This window comes from Colletotrichum fioriniae (assembly GCF_027942845.1).
Source record: "Colletotrichum fioriniae strain IMI 355084 chromosome Unknown scaffold_2, whole genome shotgun sequence".
NCBI classification, from domain to species: domain Eukaryota; kingdom Fungi; phylum Ascomycota; class Sordariomycetes; order Glomerellales; family Glomerellaceae; genus Colletotrichum; species Colletotrichum fioriniae.
The window spans coordinates 96391-117184 of NW_027076838.1; the positions used below are offsets into that span (position 1 = coordinate 96391).

Consider the following 20794-nt stretch of genomic DNA (forward strand, 5'->3'; position numbering starts at 1 on the left):
AGAGAGGAATGAAGTCGAGGAAGGCAGAGGGTAGGGAATCGATAGAATCGGTAGGAGCGGAGGTGCAACTGCAGCAACGACAGGGCAGGAGCAGAGAGACGAGACAAATAAACAAGGCACGACGAATAGGCGAGAAGATGGGCAGAAGGGCAGCAATATGGAGGATAAAAAGGCGGTGGTGTCAAGCAGAGTCACGCATTCCGGGTTGCAAATGAGAAGAAGGGCCCTGGGCGGCTGACGAAGGGGTCCTGATTCTGAAGGAGGGAAGATGGGCAGGGACGGGAGGGTAGCCGGGGGTGCCCATAGCAGGCCCGGAGATGTACGAGAGAGGACGGACGCGGATGCTGGAGGCGGAGAGTCGGGAGATGGAAGGCAGAGAGGGAGTTTGTAAAGCAATGCACTGGTTAGGAACCTAGCCAAGTACCCGGGGAGACGCAGGGTACATGGCAATGTGGTGCGCATGGTATATAATTGGTAGGTATTCTCTGTCAATTGCAGTGGGGACGTATACATTCGAGCATGGAATGAGGAAAGGGGGTGGGGGTGGGTTACTAAGGCACGGTTGGCACCCAAGGCACTTTACCCTACTGAGCCCAGTATGGGGAGTATCTAATCGGTTTAGGGGACTTGGGGCACGTCCAGAACCACCGAGAACTTAGGCTCAGGGCTCAGGAGTAAGCTGCATTTGTTAGGTGCCTTACTGCGTAGGGTAATGAAGCGAAGGAGGGGGGCGGGCGCCATCACTTTAGGCCATCGGCAAACCGCTGCTGCACGCTGCACGCCGCATATTACACATGGCTCTTTGTCTGTCCATGTCGGACCGCTTCTGTTTGTTTCCTTCCCCTGGCTTGTATTAGCAATCTACTTGACGTCCACAGGTTGTTTGTTGTGTCGGGGACGAGTGGATGTTGGGAGAGGGATGTCCTTCTGGGAGGCGACCCTTAATAAGAGATGCGAGGCGCTGAAGATGAAAGAAGATTGAGGTGGACTTGATACCTTACCTTGTGCAGCAGCAGGAAAACAGCATAATGGGCACCCAGACTTGTCGAGTCTCTCAGGTCGTCTTTACCCGTACCTTAGCAACCTTACCTACCTTACCTTTGCTTAACACTTAACTGGCATGATTGGTATTGGTACCTTACTGCAGAGTCAAGACTCAGACCCCCCCTAGAGCGGCGCCCGCTACGGCGAACCATTTGGTCACGATCAACAGCCAGCGCTGCTGCAGGGGACTGGGATTGTCAGATGCTTGTGTGCTTGTCATGCACCATACTCCGTACCTTGCCAAGTATCTATTCGTCCTACAGCAGCGCACAGTACCTACCTTAAGTACAGAGTCTGTCTCGTCTGTTGTCTGTTATCTGTCGTCAGCACAAGTTCTGTTTCTGTATATCTCTCGTGGCACAGCATAAGAAACATATACCACGCAGACACTGCCTCGAGCATGCAGGACTGGACGGTATATTGATGCAATGCTCCAAGTGGATGCGGCGGCACACGACCCAGCCTCCACAGCTTATAGCCCTCCCTCCACTATCCATGTCATTTTTTCCTGCGAATAGAGGGCCGGCGCGGCGATGCCGCCAGACCCTGATTGATATCCGCGTGCTGCGCGCACGCGGATGCGGGGTGCAAGCAGCCTTCCATTTGCAAGTTGCATCTCCTCCTCCCCCCCTGTGTTCCACTTTACAAGCAGTTGCCAGTTGGCGCAATTTGCTTCACTCCCGCCAACCTGCTCCGCAATGCACCTTCTGATCTCCAGGATGTCCCGTGACGACCAACTTCTGATGCCTTATCCGTATCCGTTCTGTCCGAATATTGTGCACAGCTCTGCGTCTGGAGACTTACTGGCTTCCAAGATTCAAATCACAAACAACGCCAGAATTTCATGGGCTCTCGGTGATTACGAGATTGCTACTCATTGCCTTAGCGCTTAGGAGCCGAGCCAGGTGCGTACGGTACGTTAGTACCTGAATCAAATCAAATAAGGTAAGGCAGGTACAACATCTGGGGTGCCGTGGGTGCCTTCCCTCGAGGTAAAGTGCATGCATGCACATCGTTAGTGTGAAGAGGAGGTTTACGTAAACACACCCCTAAGCAGCTTAGGCAGGCCGCCATTGGTTCCTACCGTAAGAAGTGCATCTTGCCCAGGGACACAGCGCCTTACACAGGCAGGTACCTTAGTCTCTCCGCTCCAAATTGATATCGGGTGCTTGGGTAGGTACTATGGAAAGTACCTTAGCCGTGGAACCTCTTTACCTTTACCTATCGGTCCTATCCAGATTCCACGATCCGAGGGTATCATTCGTACTGTCTGATCGAAGCCTAAGACTTTCGTTGGAATCGATCTAACCTCGACTCTCTCTGCGACTACATCTCCTTGGCAAAGCTGCTGATCTGTTGGTCCCCATAGCTGACGGCACGCCTCAAACCAAGACTCAGATGTGCCAGCAACCAGCTACCCCCTCCTCAATGCCAATGGCTCGTCGACGGGAACAAAGCACGCCCGTTCTCTCCTCATCTCGCATGGTCTTTCTACCTTGCCGAGTGTCCGGACCAAGCTGGGAACTCCTGTGCATAGCCCAGGTACCTGCAGAGAAGGCGAGGAATGTAGGTGAACAATCACGTGCCTCAATCCTGGCTTGTTCACCAGTGCTATCTGTACGTAAGAGCATGACTTCACCTCTGCAAGCTACGAGGTATTAATTTAATCTCAATGACAACCTGGTAGAACCTGGAGTCGACTCTGGATCGCCCGAGATGTTGATGTGACCAGACTCGAGTACAACCCTATCTGTATCTCCAACGACACCGCTGCCTCTGTCATGCCGCCTCCTGCTTTAAATCCCTACCCCCACCCACCGACATTATACTGCACTATATAGTATGCACTCTAAGCATGCAGAAATTAATGATCTCACCAGAGCCAGAGCCGCCTTGCTGTGTTCCACAAGTCCCATCCGAACTATGCGGCGTGTGCGCAGCTACTACTTCGCTTACCAGCTGCGACAAAACTCGTTCTCGCCGAGATACGTTTTCAGTGGCTTACTCTCCGCCGGGAGAGCTCCTAGACCGTTTGACCGTCAACCTGGAACACTCAGACCGCAAATCTATATACATGACGGCTCCGTTTTCTGGCACACCAAATGCATCACTGCCATTCAACTTAAACCTCCTTAGCCGTACCCTCACCAATGCACGGCCTTTCCAGCTCCAGCATCATACACCATGTTCACGGCTAGAACGCCAAACACCAAACGCCAACGTCCTCAGCCCGCCCCCCGGCTTCTCTGCATTGCATCGCCTGGCATCTGAAATCACCTGACCACATTGAACCAAGCATGCGTTATGCAACTCGTCTTCATTGTCTTCAACGCCCGCCCGTCAGTATGAAGGCGACTCCATGCCAATTTTACCTACCTCGTTCCTAGGCCGCCTACAACGATAGGCATTCAGCAGACTGGGCCGACTCGAAGCAACGCACATGGTAATGACTGTTTGCAGTATGAGAGCGGGCACGAGGCGTTATTCCAGCCTCAAACCCTTCGTGCCATCGGATGACTTGTACCGCTTGGTGCGACTGATACATACCTACCTTACTCGACAACCCCTGTGAATCACAAAGCTCATCAGGACCCTGAGAAGCGTACCGGGTCTCATCCATGTCTGCACCTCAACAGTTCACTCCGTCCAAACCATAGATTGGGGGTTTTGGTCGCACACGAGTCCGCACATACATACATGTTTCTACCGTGCTTTGCGTGGTTCAGCACGCCTGCTCGCTTGTCGGCACTGCAACCCGTCTAAAGGTGACCTGACACCTGGCCCAGCCGTATCTGAGTTGTCTCATCCAGTCTTCTTGCCGTCGGATGCCTTTTTTTTCCTCGACAGCTTCGTCGCTCTGACCCAAGTCTGACTGGGAGGAGCTGACTCTAGGCCCACGCAATGCCAATAGCTAGATACCGCCATTGTGTCGTGACAAGTTTCTCGTACTGTGGGATTGCTCTCGATTAAGGTACGCCTTTGCGGAAACCCGCGAGGGCCGAAGCTTGTCTTACATTACGTTAGTTGGAGTTCAACCCGCAGTGATACTAACACAAGGCGAGGAATCTGAGCCCCGGTGTGGCGATTCCCGAGCATTCCAGACGTCAGGCGGCCTTGCATCTCCCGATGTAACTCGACCGGATCGGACCCGGGTCTCGGAGTCCAATGCCGGTGTACGGGAGCTAGGTACGATCTTGCCTCTCGCCACTGTCGTGGTCCGCGCCACTCGCACCTTCTCGGAATTCCAATTCAGAAGTGATAAAGTCTCGTTTGTCGAATGTCCCACACCCCATGCAGCACGTCTTGGAATTCGTGCTTGCAGACGACGAGGTGCGCATGGCAAAACGCACGATTTACATGGCCTAGAGTCAAGTTCTGCGTAGCTTAGCCTCTGTCATGTACGATATTTCTAATCTGTAAAAAAGATCGCCACGTTGTTTGCATTTTGTCCTCTTTCGTAGTGATGGCTGTTGATATACTACAGCCCCTGACCTTCGTCTCGACTTACTTAATTGACTCCGTACATGGATCTTCAAGTTTTTACTCGCCATATTCAATCATTTTATGGCGGAAAGAGTTCATCTGCTTCCATTTGAAAGCTGAACATGACACCCACAGAGAAAGAACACTGAAGCCGGGGTTTCATACTCACTTCCACCACCAACGCTAGCCCTCTGCCCATTGTGAATGCTTCTAGTCTGGGCCTTGGTCCGGTGTCGTTCATTAGTAAGATGGAGAGGCAACTTACGACTGGAGCAGTGTGGCTCAGCCCAGGCACGTGAGACCTTCAGGAATTCTTCGCGATGCTCTACGATGCCATCAGATGCCACTTACATCAAAGAGTATCAAAGAGTATATCATCCTCACTGAGATGGCATAATGACACAAAACTCCATTCTAAATTAAGTATGGGAAACTGCGCAACGTAGCACGAAGCAACAGGGAATTTGACGTACGAAGGCACAATATTAATGTCTTTTGAGTGGGTTTACGGAAAGTTCCAATGTCCCTCGCCCGATAAATCAAATAGATCAGCTTTGCAGCTCTCCTGTAGCCTCATCTTCGATAACCCTCCTGCTCGTGTCAATAGCCTCAACCGTTTCTTGGGAAGACTCGGAGGTATCTTGGGTCTCAGAGGTTTCCGAGGTCTCGAAGGCTACCGAAGTCTCTGCCTTTGATGAAGTTGCATTCTCGTCATCGGGCTCGTCAGGGCTCATGTCAAGCCTAGGAGTCGGGATAAGTTCAAAGATCTCGTGAGCTGCAGTGCTATCGTCATCAGAATCAAGTCCAATCTTGGGGATCTCGACAGCTTCAAAGGTCTCGAGAGCTCCAGTGTCATCACCCCCAAAATCGTCATCGACAATCTTGCGCTTTCGGAGCGTGTCCTGCAGGCTCTTGAACGCATCTGCCGTGCGGTCTTTGAGGGTGTCCAGACGCTTGCACTTGTCACACACTCCAGCCTTACGGACGCAGTTCATCGAGTGTACACGGCGCTCGATGCATGTGTCACTGGTGTTGTTTTCCATGTATTTGAGGAGGTCCCTTTGCAACTTGCATGTTGTTACCTTTTTGCCGAGTTCGCTGTGCTTGCACTCGTATACGGTGGCGCGGTAGAAACACATGATTGCTAGAGAGAAGAATAGTAAAAGCGGAAAAGTCGAAGAGAAGTTTTACTTACTGTTGTTTTGTTGTCGAGGTTGATGATCCGGCATGGCCGCTTCGACCTGAGCCTCGCCATTCTTATATGCTCGACGTCAGACCGTTTAGCATAGATGACCTGCCTACGTCAAACACGTATGGAATCCCGAAGTACTGCTGTTGTTTCTAGACATGTAAATGTTTCTTGAACCTCTTAACGATGTTCTCTACCAAAGTTGACAAAGGGGATCTGGTTCTTGTGTGGGTATCAATTGGGATATTCGAACAAAGGGCGTGAGACAACAGCACTACCTAATATGACATCTTACGGCCAAAGAATCGACTAGCATCATTCAAAATACTAGATATTTGCTATGTGGACTTCTTAAGAGACAGGGATTCACTTTCCAGGACCTCTACAAAGGTTGATGCCCATGCTATGCCTTCGGGCGCCCCAACATCCTCCACCTTTGGCACTTGATACCCTAATCTCCTCAGAGTCCTTATCAAACTCGACTCGGCGTCGGACGATATCACAATCCCTCGGGCAGCCAAAAGACACTCGATATCTGTAGTGGAGTCGCCAAAATACCACAGCGTCTCAATATCCTCCGTTCCTCGCCGAGCTGCTAATGTTCGAAGGGCTTGCAGCTTGTCCTCGCACGTCATGAGGGACGGCCGCACTGTCGGTGAGCCCGCTACTTCAGGCCCTGAGATGCTACCATCCAACTCGATCTCATTAGCGACAATGTCGACGCTATAATCCGATAGGACACCCTTGATGAATGATCTAGACCAGTTGACGGAGACTACCGCGACGGACCAGCCCTTCTCTGTAGCAGCATCCATGAGATCCGCAAAACCATCTCTCAACTTGACTCTGCCTTCCTTTCGATAAGTTACACCGGCAAGTGTAAGATGTTCCCAGCTGACGCCCTTGAAGATGCTTGAGCTCTCAACTCTCTGTACTGACCGCATCTCAACTTCCTTCAGACCCCGCAAGAAGTCGAGTTCATCTTTGAGCGAGGATCTGTCATCCGCGATTGGAAGATATGTGGACAAATGGTCTGCATGGTCTTTGCTGTAATCTAGCAGGATCTGCTGCCACTTCGAAGAGAGATCGACTCCGCGCTGCTGCTGGAATTGGAGGCCGATTTCTGCCAATGCGCCAATTGTATCCTTTGTCGTGATGGTACCGTCAAAGTCCAACACGATGTTGAGGGTATTCTGAGGCATTTTTTGCAACACGCGATAAAGCGTGGTCTTGACGTTGTCTTTGGGAAGATTGGCTTAGTTGGATCCAAGTCGATGAAGTCGAGGGGTGACGACTGTGCCTTTCCCCACTTGCCCACTTTGATCACAAGTGGTGTTGGATAAGGAAAGAAAGACAGCCAGCTATGCTCATGTCAGAAGTCGGGACACTGGACACTGTGTTTCCACTACCATCGGACTTGGACTCCATCTACTGTGTTCCACTGTGTTCCAGCAAGAGTATATATCACTTGCTCTGATTTTCTCTATCGTTTTGCGATGGGAGGGACAGCTGCAAACCCTTCGACACGTGTGTCGTCACCTAGTGTTCCAGGGGGTATCAAAAAGTCCCTAACTGTAAGAGCCACCTCCATCCAAGACTTTCCATGCGAAAAACAATGCCCTTCCGAACGCCTTGCGATGCCCTGCGGGTCCTGTGCCCCGATTTGTGTATAATTGCGAATGTTCACTAGACAACATCCTCCATAACCACTTCATCATCGTCATCCTCTGCGGCGGCTTCTTCCGGTGCCGTCTCGTTGGTGGCGCCGGACGCCATGCTCTTCAAGTGCTCTTGAAGCGACCACTCGTTAGCGTGGATGCCGGACCTGTTAAGTAACGCGATCTTTTCCAATGTCTGGCGTAAGAAAGCCTCGGGCTGGTCGAATCTAGCCTTGAGAATCGACATTTTCCAGTACTCGTACTTCCTGAAAGCCTCCATAAGGCCATCCAACAGTTGTTCCTCCGACATGCGGGCGGATCTGTTTTCGGATTTCTTCGGCTTGGTGGCCTTGGTAGGCGCAGATGTTTTCTACTCTCCATCAGTAAGTGGTCTACCAGTTCCCACCAAGTACTACTCACAATGAAGGAGCCAAACTTCTCAACGGCAGCAGCAGAACCATGGTGAATAATGCTGTTGGCTGCGCGCTGCTCCATGATCTGAAGGGTATGCTTGGGCCGCTGAGCCTCGACTTGCTTCCGTTGAAGAATTGCCTGGCTCTCTGCGTTATCGACTGGCTTGCACGCCAGCTCGTACTGGATTCTAGCGGCAATCTTTGTCTTCTCTGCGTTGAATTAGCCGCTGACCTACGCCATGTCGGGAGCATCAAACTGACTGGGAATCGCCTTGCGGTAGTACGGTTGCCATTTGCGACCCTTCTCGAATGGTTTCTTCTCCACCTTCTCCGTCTTGGGTCTCAGGAATCGAGCCGGAATGCCAGCATTTGCGGCATCTGTTCGCGCCTTGGATTTGGCCTTGAAGCCAGGTAGATCCTCTTCCGTGAAAACGAATGTGCTGCGCGCGATCTCCTTGCCCATCTCCAAGTCGTATTCTTTCGGCATCAGCTGGTGCTCGGCGCGATCGGAATTGAGTAGCATTTTGAAACGATGCTGCGCAAACAAAGTTAGCCCAACTATCTATCTAGCCTTGTCGCGTCGCGTATGTCACAGTACCTCAACGCTGCCATCTGGACGGACCACATCCCACTGTCGCATGGTGCCGATCTCGATTTCTGCGTCATCCGGCAAGCTATCCCATGCTTCCCACAGGTCCTTCGGAACGCGTGCTAAATACGCCTGGCCGAAGGAGCCTTGGTCGCCAAATTGGTCGAAGAACTCTAGATCGCCAGCATCTTCGTATAGGTCGTCGTCGTCGACATGTGCGGCAGGTATGGCTTCGGGGTCGGGTTTGATGTATGTTGAGTCCGCCATATTGAATATTCTGGGTTCAGATGCTCCGTTGCTATCCAAGGTCGCGAAGTCGAGGAAGGGTTGGTGTTTTTTGCAATGACGGCAGAGGGAACGGGATAGCCCACATCTATCTTTAGCTCCGTCACAGCAAGCAAGAGAGAAGCTGGAAGTGGCAGTTAAGATCCACCCGAAGCAGCAGCCTGGAGGTACCTTTGTGCCCAGAAACAGACTAGCTCATAAATCATGTGACATGGATGAAATGGACCCAACCTCCATTTTTGGAGGTTCAAGTACTCCGTACCTTGCCATTCAACTATTGCATTTGCATCTATGTAATCCAAATACTTGCAGTAGAATATTTGACACCTGCCTTGATCTGAAACATAAAAAAGTGACTTTTCGAGCCCGATAGTCTCAATAATCGATCAATAAGGTAGAAGCGAGCCCATTGACATAAGGAGCCCGGTCATCCTAAGAGGCACCTCGGTGACAGTCACTGCCTGCCTTAGCTCTGGACAAGGGCCTGTCCAAGCTTGGGGAACCACTTAAAAGCCGCATGCCCCACTACGGACCTGGCACTTCGGTGTTCGTGACCTCTTTAAAAGACCCATCCATCTGCACCTTCCCGCCATCACTTACATATACTAGCAACAACGAAGATCTAACTTTTGAGTATAACACTTCTTATCGGCTCGACCTGTAGAGGGCCTTGAGGGGTCTCCTCCACCTTGACAGAAACCTCCCGATACAACAATCTACTATTCGAATTACCTAAATACCCATTACATCCTTTATTGGAACAATGAGCCTGCGATTCGCCTGTTCCTCGTCAACGACCATACAACCGAGCGCTCTCATCACGGCGGCAACGACCATCAGCTAGGCACTCTTCCAAAGTCCCGCCTCAATCATTCACCATGGCGCCGACTAAGTCACTTGCCGAGCTGTGCATTGCTATGTGCCAGAGACACATTACAGAACTCAGCAGTGTAGGCAATGGCGACGCCCTCCAATACCACCATGTCCGCGAAATCCTCCTCAGAGTCACGAACCCGGCTCAGCTACGAGAGATTGAGCTCAACTCTCCTTTCATACAAGGCGAAACCTCCGAGCTCTGGCTGCGCCTTATCAAGAAGGAATTTCCATCCGAAAGCCACGAAAAGAATTACGCACCTAAGAATCCGTCGAAGTGGTACAAAATATACGAGCGATATGCGGAGGAACGCCGTGAGGCTCAGCAACAGGCTGAGGCCGAACTTCTCGCCAGGGTCCAGGGGCTTCAGCAGAAGAAGGACAACAACGTCAGCCGAATTGTAGACCCCAAGTTCGCCAGATTCTTGCCCAAGCCGCCTAAGACTGGTCGCACCTTTTCGACACAGCCTCGAGGGAAGAGGGAGCTCCCAAGTTCCCTGAGCTGGGCCGCCGGAAGCAGAATGAAGATGACGACGGGCGCTAGCGTCATGAAGAAAGCCCGTAGAGAGGCCAAGGAGATTGTTGGCATAAGAAGCACCATGGCTGTCCCAACTGGCATGATCAGGGCCCCTCGATTGAAACAGGCCCCGCCCTCAATGGCTGCCGAGCACCGAATCTCAAGTCAACCAGTCTTTCGGCCTACATCTACCAGCAGCCGCCCACCCACACATTCCACATACGTTACCCCTCAGTCCAAGGCCACATATGTTTCCGATTCATCGGATGGCGAGGACGGTGATTTGTTCAGCGATGAGGGAACGCCGAAGAAGAACAAGGGCGCGGCATCTTCCTCTCACCATACTCGGGATACGGCAGCTTCCTCTAGGCCTACGAAACCTTCCCAATCCTCAGCTTTCAAGGATCGCAACTCTTCCACATCCGCCAGATCTACCTCTAGCTCACAAACATCGGGTTTGCGACGTGGGGGTGGTATTCTCGGAAATGCTGCTCGGCCTAAGAGCAATATCAGAGTTGAGCGCCCACTAAACAGGCCCGAGCCATCATCCTCTACGAGTATGGATCAGTCCCGCACGCACAAAGTACTCGCTCAGAACAACGGTCCACAATCCCCTCCTTTGCCAGCGTCGTTGGACGAAGCGCAACAAGCTCGACCGATTCTAGGCAACCAGGAGCTGCCCAGAAAGAGAAAGGCTGTCGACATTTTTATGCAAAAAAGAGGACTAAACGCTGAAGGGCAGTATGGTCTGGCGTTGCTAAAACGAGGAATTACGAGTATTGTAACATAAAGGTAGTTGGGCGTTGGTACAGGGACAGGTCACATAGCATTGGAATTCAGGCGTCGGGTAGGATAAAGTATATACCCTTAGGCTCTGTATGCTCGTCCTGCCCATCATGGCAGAGTGAAATTGAACTTGTTTCAAGATACATGACGGTCCATTCGCTTTCAACTCAGCACCATTTCTTTGACCTCTGATATGTTCATGTGACTAGCTCTATTCTTCATGCGAGGATTATCGCAGGCAGCCTTATACGCTAGTTCATTGTTCCTTCGATGCCACATCCCAATGCAGACCTTGTCTTTTGAGAGTTAAGACTGGCATTCACAGCCTGCCTCGAGACCCCCCCCCCCCCTATCCTTTGGACAGGCAGTATTTGATACTCCCACGTCGGAAATAGACGTGACTGCTGCATATCATCCCCTATCGGCTCTGTAGCCGATACATGCTCCGTCTCAAGAATGCTGAAAACACCTGAGCTGTGTGTTGTTTCCTGTCCTGTCTTCTCTTGTTCAAAGCCGTTGTCAAAAACAGACCTAGTTTCCACCACGAAGGGCGAGAACCAAATGCAGCGTAGCGCCAGCCTCGAGGCCATATTCGGATGCGGACTTGTCGTCGACCCTGTTTGAGCATCATGTAAGCTGGATGGTCTCCGTAGGAATTCTCCCAAGCCCCCTTTCAGTCCTATCACACTGGCGAAAGCATGGCAAGCACCAAGAGATTTACACCTTACATTTGCTTTCCACCGTAGATGAGTCTTTGCTGGACGGGCGGGATGCCTTCCTTCTCCTCAACCTTCTCCTTGATCTGAGAGACCTGTTGCAAGGTTGGTCAGCGTCATATTCTCTCCCTCTCTGTTTCCGTTCGTTATATTTGGTGGGCAATGTGTCGGAAAAGTACGCGCCTTGTATTCGTTCTCGATGTCCAGCTCAATCTCCTTGCCGGTAAGCGTTCGCACCCTAGTCGGCGTAAGCAGTTATTCGAATTGGTACACAGTCGGGTCACCGCCTCCAAAGGTCTGGAGTGCAGAGAGATTCGCGTACTTGATCAACATTGTGGCGTGTGTGTGGAATAGCGACAGCGATCTGCGGACTTGAGGTTGGTTTCGGGGAGAGGTAGAGAAGGCAAGGTTGTGCGGTATTCGAATTCGACTTGGCGGGGTCGTGTGGTTTGTGAGTTGAGGATGTGACGGGTGCACGATTAATCTCGAGCTATCCGCAGGCAGGAAGTCGTGGTGGGGGAGGGGCCCTTCTGTAAGCCGAGCAGGGGAGGGGGACCTCTGAGATGCCCGGGCCCACCCCAGGCACGCCTTAACGCTGTGCAGGCATCCACCAGTTCCGACGGCCTGTGCTGCAAATAGATCAATAGCCGTCGAAGAAAGTAGGCAATATACGTACAGAAAATCTCAAATGTTGCAAGTCTGCTATTATAAATTCATTTACAGATAAGCACTGTAACAAGTGACACTTATGATATAGAATTCTCTATAGTTCTGTATCAGAAATACTGAAGAGTTTCTGGTATGTTGTACACAGATGAACTTTCCACCAACCTCATACATTTGCAAATGAAGTGTTCTCGAAGCTTTCAGAGGCGTTTTTCTTTCATTATTATACATATCCATGCCAGATTTTGATGTTGTAGGAGTACAGTGTGGAGAATCCGCGCCGAAACGCCGACGCCTTATTTCTTCTCGCTATCGTCAAACACGTTCAGACCCAGGCCCTCAGAGTCAAGCAACAAACGGTTCTTGCTACCAGACTCCTGCATCTGCTGAGCAATGGCGCGCGCGTTCTCAATCTTCTTCAGCTCGACGTAGGCCTTGCTCTTCTTGATGGCATCTCCAATCAGCTCAGCAGAGCGAGCCTCACCCTGGGCCTTGACAACCATGGCCTGCTTCTCCTGACGAGCCTTGTCGACAACGAACGCCGCGCGCTGAGCCTCTTGCTGGGCAACCTGTTTCGCCTCAACGGCAGCTGTGAATTCCGGGGAAAAGGCAAGGTGCTACGGCGCATTGTCAGCAAGACATCATGGGGGTTCATTAGTGTCATTTACATACCGTCAGAGACACATCGTCCAGCAGAATGTTAAACCGTGCGGCACGGCGGGAGAGGTTCTCGCGAACCAACTTGGCAACCATCTCTCTCTGGGTAATGAGTTGGGAAGCGTTGAACTGAGCAACAACACTCTTCAGAACCTCGTTGACGATGGAAGGCAGCACTCTCTCGTCGTAGTCTGTGCCGAGAGTGCGGTAGATCTGAGGCAGGGCCTTGACGTCAGGCCTGGAAAGGACACGGCAGGTGATGTTGACCATCTGCAAGTCCTTGGTTCCGGTGAGGGAGGCGACGTTTCTGGGCTTCGCACGAACATCATAGGTGACGGGAGTCTCGAACCAGGGGATGATCAAGTGAGTTCCTAAGAGAAAGGAAACTGTCAGCACGTTTTGATCTCCAATATCAAGGGGAAAGGTGCCCCCTCAAGTGGCGTGGAGGGGCGCTGCCAACCTTCGCTGTAGATCTCCTTGCTCACACCCGTTGTCCTCCGGTATTTGATCGCTCTGTGACCACCATCGACGTTGAACAGCGCATTCTGGGCCACAAATGCAGCACCTCCCAAAAGAACCAGACCGGCAAGTCCCATGCCAGCGCCGCGAGGACCGCCGGGCATGCCGCCACCACCGAAGCCGCCGCGCTTCTGCTGCTGCTGAGCGACGGCCCTGAAGCGCTCGTAGGCCTCCTCCATAGGATTTCTTCCTCCAGACATGATGAAGTTCGGGTGTAGGCGCGTCGGTTCGACGGATATTCAGCTCAAGGCAAGCGAGCTTCGATCGGTGCTGTTTTGCGGTCGATTGACTGTGGGTTGCTGCAGCTTCGAAATGGGAAAGCTGATGGTGGAGCTTTGTCAGACCAGTATTCAACGTCACGGTTCGTCTGGCGGAGCTCGAAAAATGGTGTTGGCCGGTGCTCTCGGCTTGGGAGTGTGCCCGCGGCAGCAGCTGGCAAGCACCTCAGGCAGCTCCCGGTTCGTTCGAGCCGTCATCAACCTGGAAGGCGCACAGACCATCCCCGGATTGCTTACCCGTCGTGCTTGTCTAGATCCTCAGCTTCCGCCATCTGAGAACAGCTGGCAATTCGTAGCAGGCAAGCCAGCTTCCATGTACGAGAGCAGCTTCATCTCTGATCTCCACAAGATGAAGTTAACAAGGCGGTTGTTGGTATGTCACCTGGGACAATGAGATAGTGCATAATGATTGGGAGCTTTACATACTGTTGCAAAATTCGAAAACTCGAGACGTTCTTATTTGACACCTACGCAGCAGGCCTACAAGCATCAAAAATGGCCGGCAAAGAGCCTGAAGCAGCTTGGTGCCAGGCTTTCTTCTACCAGTCGACTTCATCTATGAGAGCAATTCCAGGCGAGTTTCAATCAGAGTCGTAGTAGATTGAACCTAAAGACTAGATCAATTAATACTGTCGGCAATTATTTGGCTGCTTCGACACCGGGAAGAGAGCGAGTCCACGTAAACGTCGTTAAGATATTATTGGCCTGATGGCGCTCCTAAGGCTCACCGGCATCTCCGTTCGGACAGCCTCAATACTATGATACTATCGCGATACATGAATAGAATATTATAATCACAGGTCAGCCCAGTTGTGACTCTACAACCTCCTCGCGGTCTCCTCAGCGCGTCTACCAAACTTCTTGATCCAAGAAGCATCGTAGGAATCCAATTCCACTGCGCGTTGAGGCAAGCTTCTCTTAGCCGGATGAACGTTGGCTGCGGTGATGTTCCCGCAGTCGGGCCTCTTCAAGTCATTTCCAAACACATCAACGGCCCAAAGTAGAACACCGTTCGTCCAGCCGAATCCCTCAACCACTTCATATTCTCCACCGCCACCCGCAACGTTGGTTGAGTTATCGCCGTACTTCTCAAACATGGTTCCGACGCTCTGGGCGGTCAACCCCTGGAGCTGAGGAGTCTCGCTGGTTGAACCCCCCGTAGCGTACCATGTGCAAAAGGTAGAGTCCAAATACCGTTGTCCGAGGCGGAGGGCGAGACTTTGGACATCACGCCAAGCGGGATCCGACTCCCCAAAGGTGGCAGGTGTCCTGCGTAGACCTTCCATAAGAACGTGCATCAAGGGTGGCCAGACATTTGGCTGATCCCACTGTTGACCAGTCTTGAGGTTTGTGGCGGGGATGCCACCCTTCTTGATGTCTAGATACTTCTCCACACGCTGGTACGCTTGCTTTACCGCGTAAGGGTTATTCTTGAGATGAGAAGGTGCCGCTCCTGTCCAGAACGGGTAGAACTGGGAAACTGAAAAGAGAACTTGTTGTTCTGCTCCGGCGGTGTTCGTTTCAAGACTGCTGGCATCATCGTCTTCGGGAATGTAGATGTTCTGACCTCCCGAGGTCACGTTGTAGTCAAAGTAGCTTGAAAGAGTGGAGTTCCACATCAAATCGTACATGGCTTGACTTCGTTTGGTGGCAAGTTCAGTCCAAGCCACTGCTCCCGTGCCGTTGCTTGTAGAGTTGAGTAGCGCAGCAATGGTCATCTCATTCCAGTACAAGATGGAGTTCAGCTCCACAGGGACAGTCTCCAGAACGTTGAGGGATCGGAGAGGGAAGTAGACGTCCCTCGCCGCATCTGCAGGTCGAGAAAGCCATCGTGAGGTGTAATCCCAGCCACTCTCGGCACCGGACGCAAGATTGGCATACACACGGGCCTTTTCGGTGTCGTTCAGCTTCTCGACCTCGGGGTAAATGATTCCGCTGGTCGAGTAGTAGGAAGCGTTCGAAGCAGTGACGTAGTCTTCTCTGTATGATTCGGGTCTTGGTTGTGTGTTGGTCACGTTGTATCTGATCCTTGATGTTAGCTACAAGCTAATAAGTCAGATGGTCTCAATATTTACTGACTGATTCAGAGTGTATGCAGTCCCGTTTCTGTTTACTTCAACAGTTCTGTTTGTCATCCAGAAGTCATGCTCTTTAATGAGGAGAGGAATTGCACGTTCCAATATGCTCCGGTCGCTCGTGTACTCGACATAGAGGCGCACCATCTGTGCTAACAATGGCGGCTGCGAACGGTTCAGATAGTAGATTCGAGCACCATTTGGCACAAATCCGAGTTTTTCCACGAGGTCCAGGAAATTTTCGATTACATTCTTGGAGATCTCAGTGAAAGCGCCACCTGTGCGTAACAGACCCTCGAGAATCCCTACATGACATTAAAGGTCAGTTGACAACTCGCCATATGAACATGAAGTTACATAGTGAGCTCTTACAGAAAGAGTCCCAATAATAAGGCTCGCGGAATCGGCCTCCGGCAACCACAAAGGTGTGGTTGACTGGGATGAAGCTGTTCGGGCAAGTTGTGCAGTTGCTTGCAGAGCCAGCGTAGGTGCGGGTCAAGTCCGGCCAGATGGCAATGACCTTCTGAGAGAATTCCTTGATTACTGTATCGTTGATCTTGTCGAGGAACTTTGGGTCTGTTTTCAATTGATCCTTCGGTACTTCCTTCAGCTCACCGCCCGCAGCGGCGAAATTGGCGCGTAGGAAGTCATTGAGTGCAGTGTTATTACTCAGGGGTTTCGACAGATTGTTGAATGCTGCTTGGATCTCTTCCAGGGACTTAATTGCAGGCCTTTTGAGGAGTGATGAGTATCCATGAGGAGCCTAGGTCGGGTTTTGGTCACAGGGTGGTGTCAAGGGGCACTCACATGTCTACAAATGTCTTTGAGTCTGAGAACGGTCTTGCCAATTCAACTTCTTTCAAGATGTCGCCATGGCAGTAGATGGGTGAGTCACAAGGAGCGACAACAGACCCATTCTCATACAAAGCAAGAGCTGTCTGTGGTAGAACAGCTACAGCTGCGAAGACCAGTACAAAGTTGACCATGGTGTCCAATTGAGCTCTCGGAGGAGCTAGTATATACACAATGGTAGTATTATTGAACGGGTAGATCCAGGGACGCAGACAAAATGCTCACTTCGGATGAAGTGGCTCTCGGCCAGGTATAAATGGCCACAGAGGGAAGCACGTTATGCACATGGGAAGCTGCCAGGCTGCCTACCAGGATCGGCTGCAGCTTCACTTACCTTAGGTCGGGAGGGGAAGCTTGGACGGGTTCGTCGCCAGGAGGGATCGTCGGTCGCCTAAGGTGAGCAAGTACCGTAGCAAGACCAGGGCAGACCCGGGCCGGTACCAGGGGGCCGCGAACCCAAATGTACATAGGCTTTCCCGGGATGTTAGACATTATGACCAAAACAATTTCAAAAACTCCTCAGTTTCCTGCGGGTTTACGTGGGCGGCCGAGTAGAAGGTTACCGTTGCGCGGCGCCGTTGGGCTTGGAATATGCTGGGTCCGAGTCAATTCTGCGCCATCGCAGGCATCTTGGGTTCGCTGCATGGCAGACGACACGTTGGACGCCACAACATGCAACTTTTACGAATCGAGAAAAGAGTGTTGTCACATCGAGCAAGACAGAGAGACACCTCGACACCGAGAAATGAAGCTGGCTGGCTTCGCCGGTCCTGCTTGCAGACGACGTGCAGCTTTCCCCGCATGATCCAGTCCTTTGGGGAGCCGTGGTAGAGCCGCTGTACGAGCGTCATAGCACCGATTGGCCGCCTGTTTGTTTCCTCTCAGCTCCTTAGTGGTTTCCCAGCTCTGGGGGAAGCTTCTAGCTCCAGAAGCGTCCATGAGCATGATGTGTGAGCAGGCTAGGCGTATTAGTGCAAGGGTAGACGGAAAGTGTGGGTGACGAGCATCGTATGTCATCCCACTTGGACCGACAGGTGTTGTGACGTCAGCAAGGATGACCGTGGGATCTTGCGAACTTGGTATTAGTCTTGTCTTGAGAGTTGCGGTAAGAATGCCTGTTTGGCGGGGTATGAAAGGCTTCGTTCGGTGCTCGTCAGACCATGCGGTAATTGTTATTGGACAGATGAGCCGGGCTATGCGGAGAAGCTCGGCGGTCCCGGATACAGCTTTCTCCACACTCCCCCGGAAATTGCTCCGAACGTTGTCTTGATGCACTCGAGTACAGATACCACCTGTATTGTTGTCCACACAACTATGTCAGCGGCGGTGGAGTGGTACTCGGAGTCTTTGATGCTCCGCATTTACCTTCTTTTTCCTCCGTTTGCTCGTTGTCGAGACACAGAGGCGCAGACGAGGGGCAAGGGCGAGGCTTTCACCTTGTACAACAAGGCAATCGCCGCGATGTACCCTGTACTTTCAACCTTTTTGCCCAAGGGTCTGCCTCGTTGTGTAGCTTTGGTGCCTGGACAGGAGCGAGAGCGAGATTTCCATGTGGTGTGGGTGAAACCCAACATTTCGTTACATCTGATGATGCGTGATCGTAGGAGATTTCGTTCTCATTGGTCTTGGGACTCCCATAAGTTAATACGATCAACCACTCGCCTTAGAGGATCAGGTAGGCCTTAAGGGGGAAAAAAAGTTAGACTAATCTTACATGTCGATTAACGACCATCGAGGATGCCGCATACAATCTCCTTTCAGATGGGCAGTCTTTCATTATCAACGATATATTGCAATTTACCTCTTTAATTAATTTCTTCAATGACACCTCAAGGCGGCACTACGTATGCAAGCTCCTGCATCGATTCGTACTGGTAGTATATTCAAGATCCATCAGGCTCCTCTGCCGTGCCGCGGCAATTTGATTACGACTACGTTTGGAAATATATCTCGTTTCTCGCCAACTCGTACTACTCCATCAATCTTGAAATGGCTACAGCCATTTGGAAGCTCCAATCGGCAACGGCGTTCTGTTGTCAAGTCCGACGGCGCATAGTAAATCTACACTCATGGCAATGACATACGCCAAGTGACTTGATCATGGACCATCCCGAACGATAGAATTGAATTCAAGTTCAAATTTGCGCACGCCCCTCGAGCTTGATGTCTGGATTTACTCACCGTATATAATTTTTATTTGGATCTTTGCCTGTCGTCCTGCAGGAGCGATCTGAGATGACAGGGATGAAGCAGGGGCCACACGTCTTATATCAGCTGTCATGAGTAGAATCTGGAATGCCAGCCAGTGAAGCTTACTTCTTTCGTGTAATCCGGATCATAGTTAAAGGACACTCAGGCTGGGTCTGCGGTAAGCTCTGATGATTTGAGGATATAGACGTAACATTGTTGATTGAAGTTGGCGTCCCATGGTGAACATCAAGTCTCAGAGATTCCGAGAAACTACGTTCAACCTTACCGCGGCTGGTACATGTTCGTCGGGCCCTTCTCCCCTCCTGTTGTCTGACTGCTCCCCTCTAGAGCTCGCCGAAAGACTTGCTCTAGCTTAGGCAGAACCTTATCTTGGTTCTGAGCAATTTGATAATGAATAACCAGCCTGTTACCGATGAGCTTCAGTCCCTCTTCGGCCCCAAATGCGATGAAGTCCGTGGTGCTGCACCCAGCAGCATCTAAATCAAGCCAGCACATGTTGGTGTCGACTGGAAGGGTAAGCTTGCCACCAAGGCTTGTCCAGAGTTCCCCAATTCTCTTCGCGGTTTCATGAGACGATTTCAAAAGACCACCTTCACCGTTGGGCCCCTTTCCGAATGTCTCGTCAACGGCGACCCTAGCAGGAGCCGCTACCACTCCAGACTGCCGGAGACCACCGCCGATAGACTTGCGCACCCAACGGGCGTGCTTGATGTGCGCTGCGTCGCCCACAACGATGCTTCCAATCGGAGCACCGAGGCCCTTTGAGAAGCATAAGCTGACCGTGTCGAACAGTGAGCAATATTCGGAGAGACTACCGGCTCCAGAGGCAACAGCCTCCCACATCCTGGCACCATCGCAATGGAGCTTGAGGTTGTTCTTGCGTGCAAACTCTGCGATCCTCTTGACCTCGGCCAAGGGTGTCACCACACCGCCGAGGGTGTTTTCCAAGCTGATGACCCTGGTAGGACATGTATGGACATCGTCATCAAGAGCAGCGTGGGCCTCAATGTCTTCCAGTGTCAGGTAGGCTCCATTACGTGGTACCACGGGCTGTATCATGGCGCCACAAAGCGAGGCAACACTGAAGAATGTTGATCAGTAGATGTCGTATAGTACGAGAGCTATAAGGAGATGCACGAACCCGCCAGCCTCATACTTGATAATGTGAGAGCGGTGGTCACTCAACACGCTGTATGGAGGTTGTGTGAGGAGAGCCCGAAGGGCTACTTGGTTGCCCATGGTCCCGGAGAGCACTAAGAGAGCGGCCTCCTTGCCAGCGAGAGCGGCGACATGAGATTCAAGTTCCATCGTTGTGGGGTCCTCTACGAAGACATCGTCGAGCAAGCTGCAATTTTGAATGGCAGCGAGCATCGAAGCCGTCGGAGTGGTCATAGTATCGCCTTGTCATTATTGTTACTTTACCAGTCTTTGATCAAGCCGACGCCCTTACTTACTTCTCAGGTCGAAGCCCGCGGCCCCGAGATGACCAACCCAAGCATTCTGCTTAGAGGCACTGGCAGTGCCATTGCTCGTGCTACTAACAGCGGCTGGGGACATTGCTCCTGAAATTGATCGGCAGGACGATGTGTGGATGGATGCGGCAAAGCCTGAAAGAGTATGGCGGGTGAGGGCGTTGAAGGTCGTTGACAGCTGCGGGGTTGGCTGGTTACAAGGTCGTCTCAACGTCGCGCGCAAGGCGAATGGAACTGTGGGTGATCGATCGGTTAGTGTTCCGACTTGGCTTCGAGAGATTCCTGAAGGTGGGATGCTCTCGTGTGAGTGAATTCTAGTGCTGTGGCATCGAGCAGCGAGGAGACTGGCACCACGAAGCTGTTTTCTAATGATTGAACTTACCCGTTATCCTGGCAGAGTTCATCTTTTTTAGGGTCTGGCCGGGGCGAGATGCTTTCGTGGGCCGGCTCTATACAAGCTCTCCATACAGATACACAGTATCGGTACGTTATCTAGCAAGTCCGGGGTCGG

General features: G+C 51.7%; 6 protein-coding genes across 6 annotated transcripts; 1 reads left to right on the top strand and 5 right to left on the bottom strand.

The window, feature by feature from the left end:
- Positions 1 to 5075: 5075 nt before the first annotated feature.
- On the bottom strand, positions 5076 to 6918 carry N0V96_001905 (uncharacterized protein; the record flags this gene model as incomplete). Its single annotated transcript, XM_053195187.2, has 3 exons — positions 5076 to 5671; positions 5723 to 5791; positions 6243 to 6918. The coding sequence occupies 3 exons, from the start codon at positions 6916 to 6918 to the stop codon at positions 5076 to 5078; spliced, it is 1341 nt and encodes a 446-aa protein (XP_053047458.2).
- A 484-nt stretch (positions 6919 to 7402) lies between these two features.
- On the bottom strand, positions 7403 to 8643 carry N0V96_001906 (uncharacterized protein; the record flags this gene model as incomplete). Its single annotated transcript, XM_053195185.1, has 4 exons — positions 7403 to 7744; positions 7795 to 7997; positions 8049 to 8322; positions 8386 to 8643. The coding sequence occupies 4 exons, from the start codon at positions 8641 to 8643 to the stop codon at positions 7403 to 7405; spliced, it is 1077 nt and encodes a 358-aa protein (XP_053047456.1).
- Positions 8644 to 9539: 896 nt separating this feature from the next.
- N0V96_001907 (uncharacterized protein) lies at positions 9540 to 10841 on the top strand (the record flags this gene model as incomplete). The annotated part of the gene is made up of 1 exon (XM_053195184.2): positions 9540 to 10841. The coding sequence occupies one exon, from the start codon at positions 9540 to 9542 to the stop codon at positions 10839 to 10841; it is 1302 nt and encodes a 433-aa protein (XP_053047455.2).
- Positions 10842 to 12515: 1674 nt separating this feature from the next.
- On the bottom strand, positions 12516 to 13595 carry PHB2 (Prohibitin-2, subunit of the prohibitin complex (Phb1p-Phb2p); the record flags this gene model as incomplete). Its single annotated transcript, XM_053195183.1, has 3 exons — positions 12516 to 12836; positions 12892 to 13247; positions 13337 to 13595. The coding sequence occupies 3 exons, from the start codon at positions 13593 to 13595 to the stop codon at positions 12516 to 12518; spliced, it is 936 nt and encodes a 311-aa protein (XP_053047454.1).
- Positions 13596 to 14491: 896 nt separating this feature from the next.
- On the bottom strand, positions 14492 to 16734 carry N0V96_001909 (uncharacterized protein; the record flags this gene model as incomplete). Its single annotated transcript, XM_065756372.1, has 4 exons — positions 14492 to 15695; positions 15753 to 16053; positions 16121 to 16479; positions 16556 to 16734. The coding sequence occupies 4 exons, from the start codon at positions 16732 to 16734 to the stop codon at positions 14492 to 14494; spliced, it is 2043 nt and encodes a 680-aa protein (XP_065614741.1).
- Positions 16735 to 19072: 2338 nt separating this feature from the next.
- N0V96_001910 (uncharacterized protein) lies at positions 19073 to 20182 on the bottom strand (the record flags this gene model as incomplete). Its single annotated transcript, XM_053195181.2, has 2 exons — positions 19073 to 19892; positions 19953 to 20182. 2 exons carry the CDS (start codon positions 20180 to 20182, stop codon positions 19073 to 19075), a joined length of 1050 nt encoding a protein of 349 aa, XP_053047452.2.
- Between the last annotated feature and the right edge of the window lie 612 nt (positions 20183 to 20794).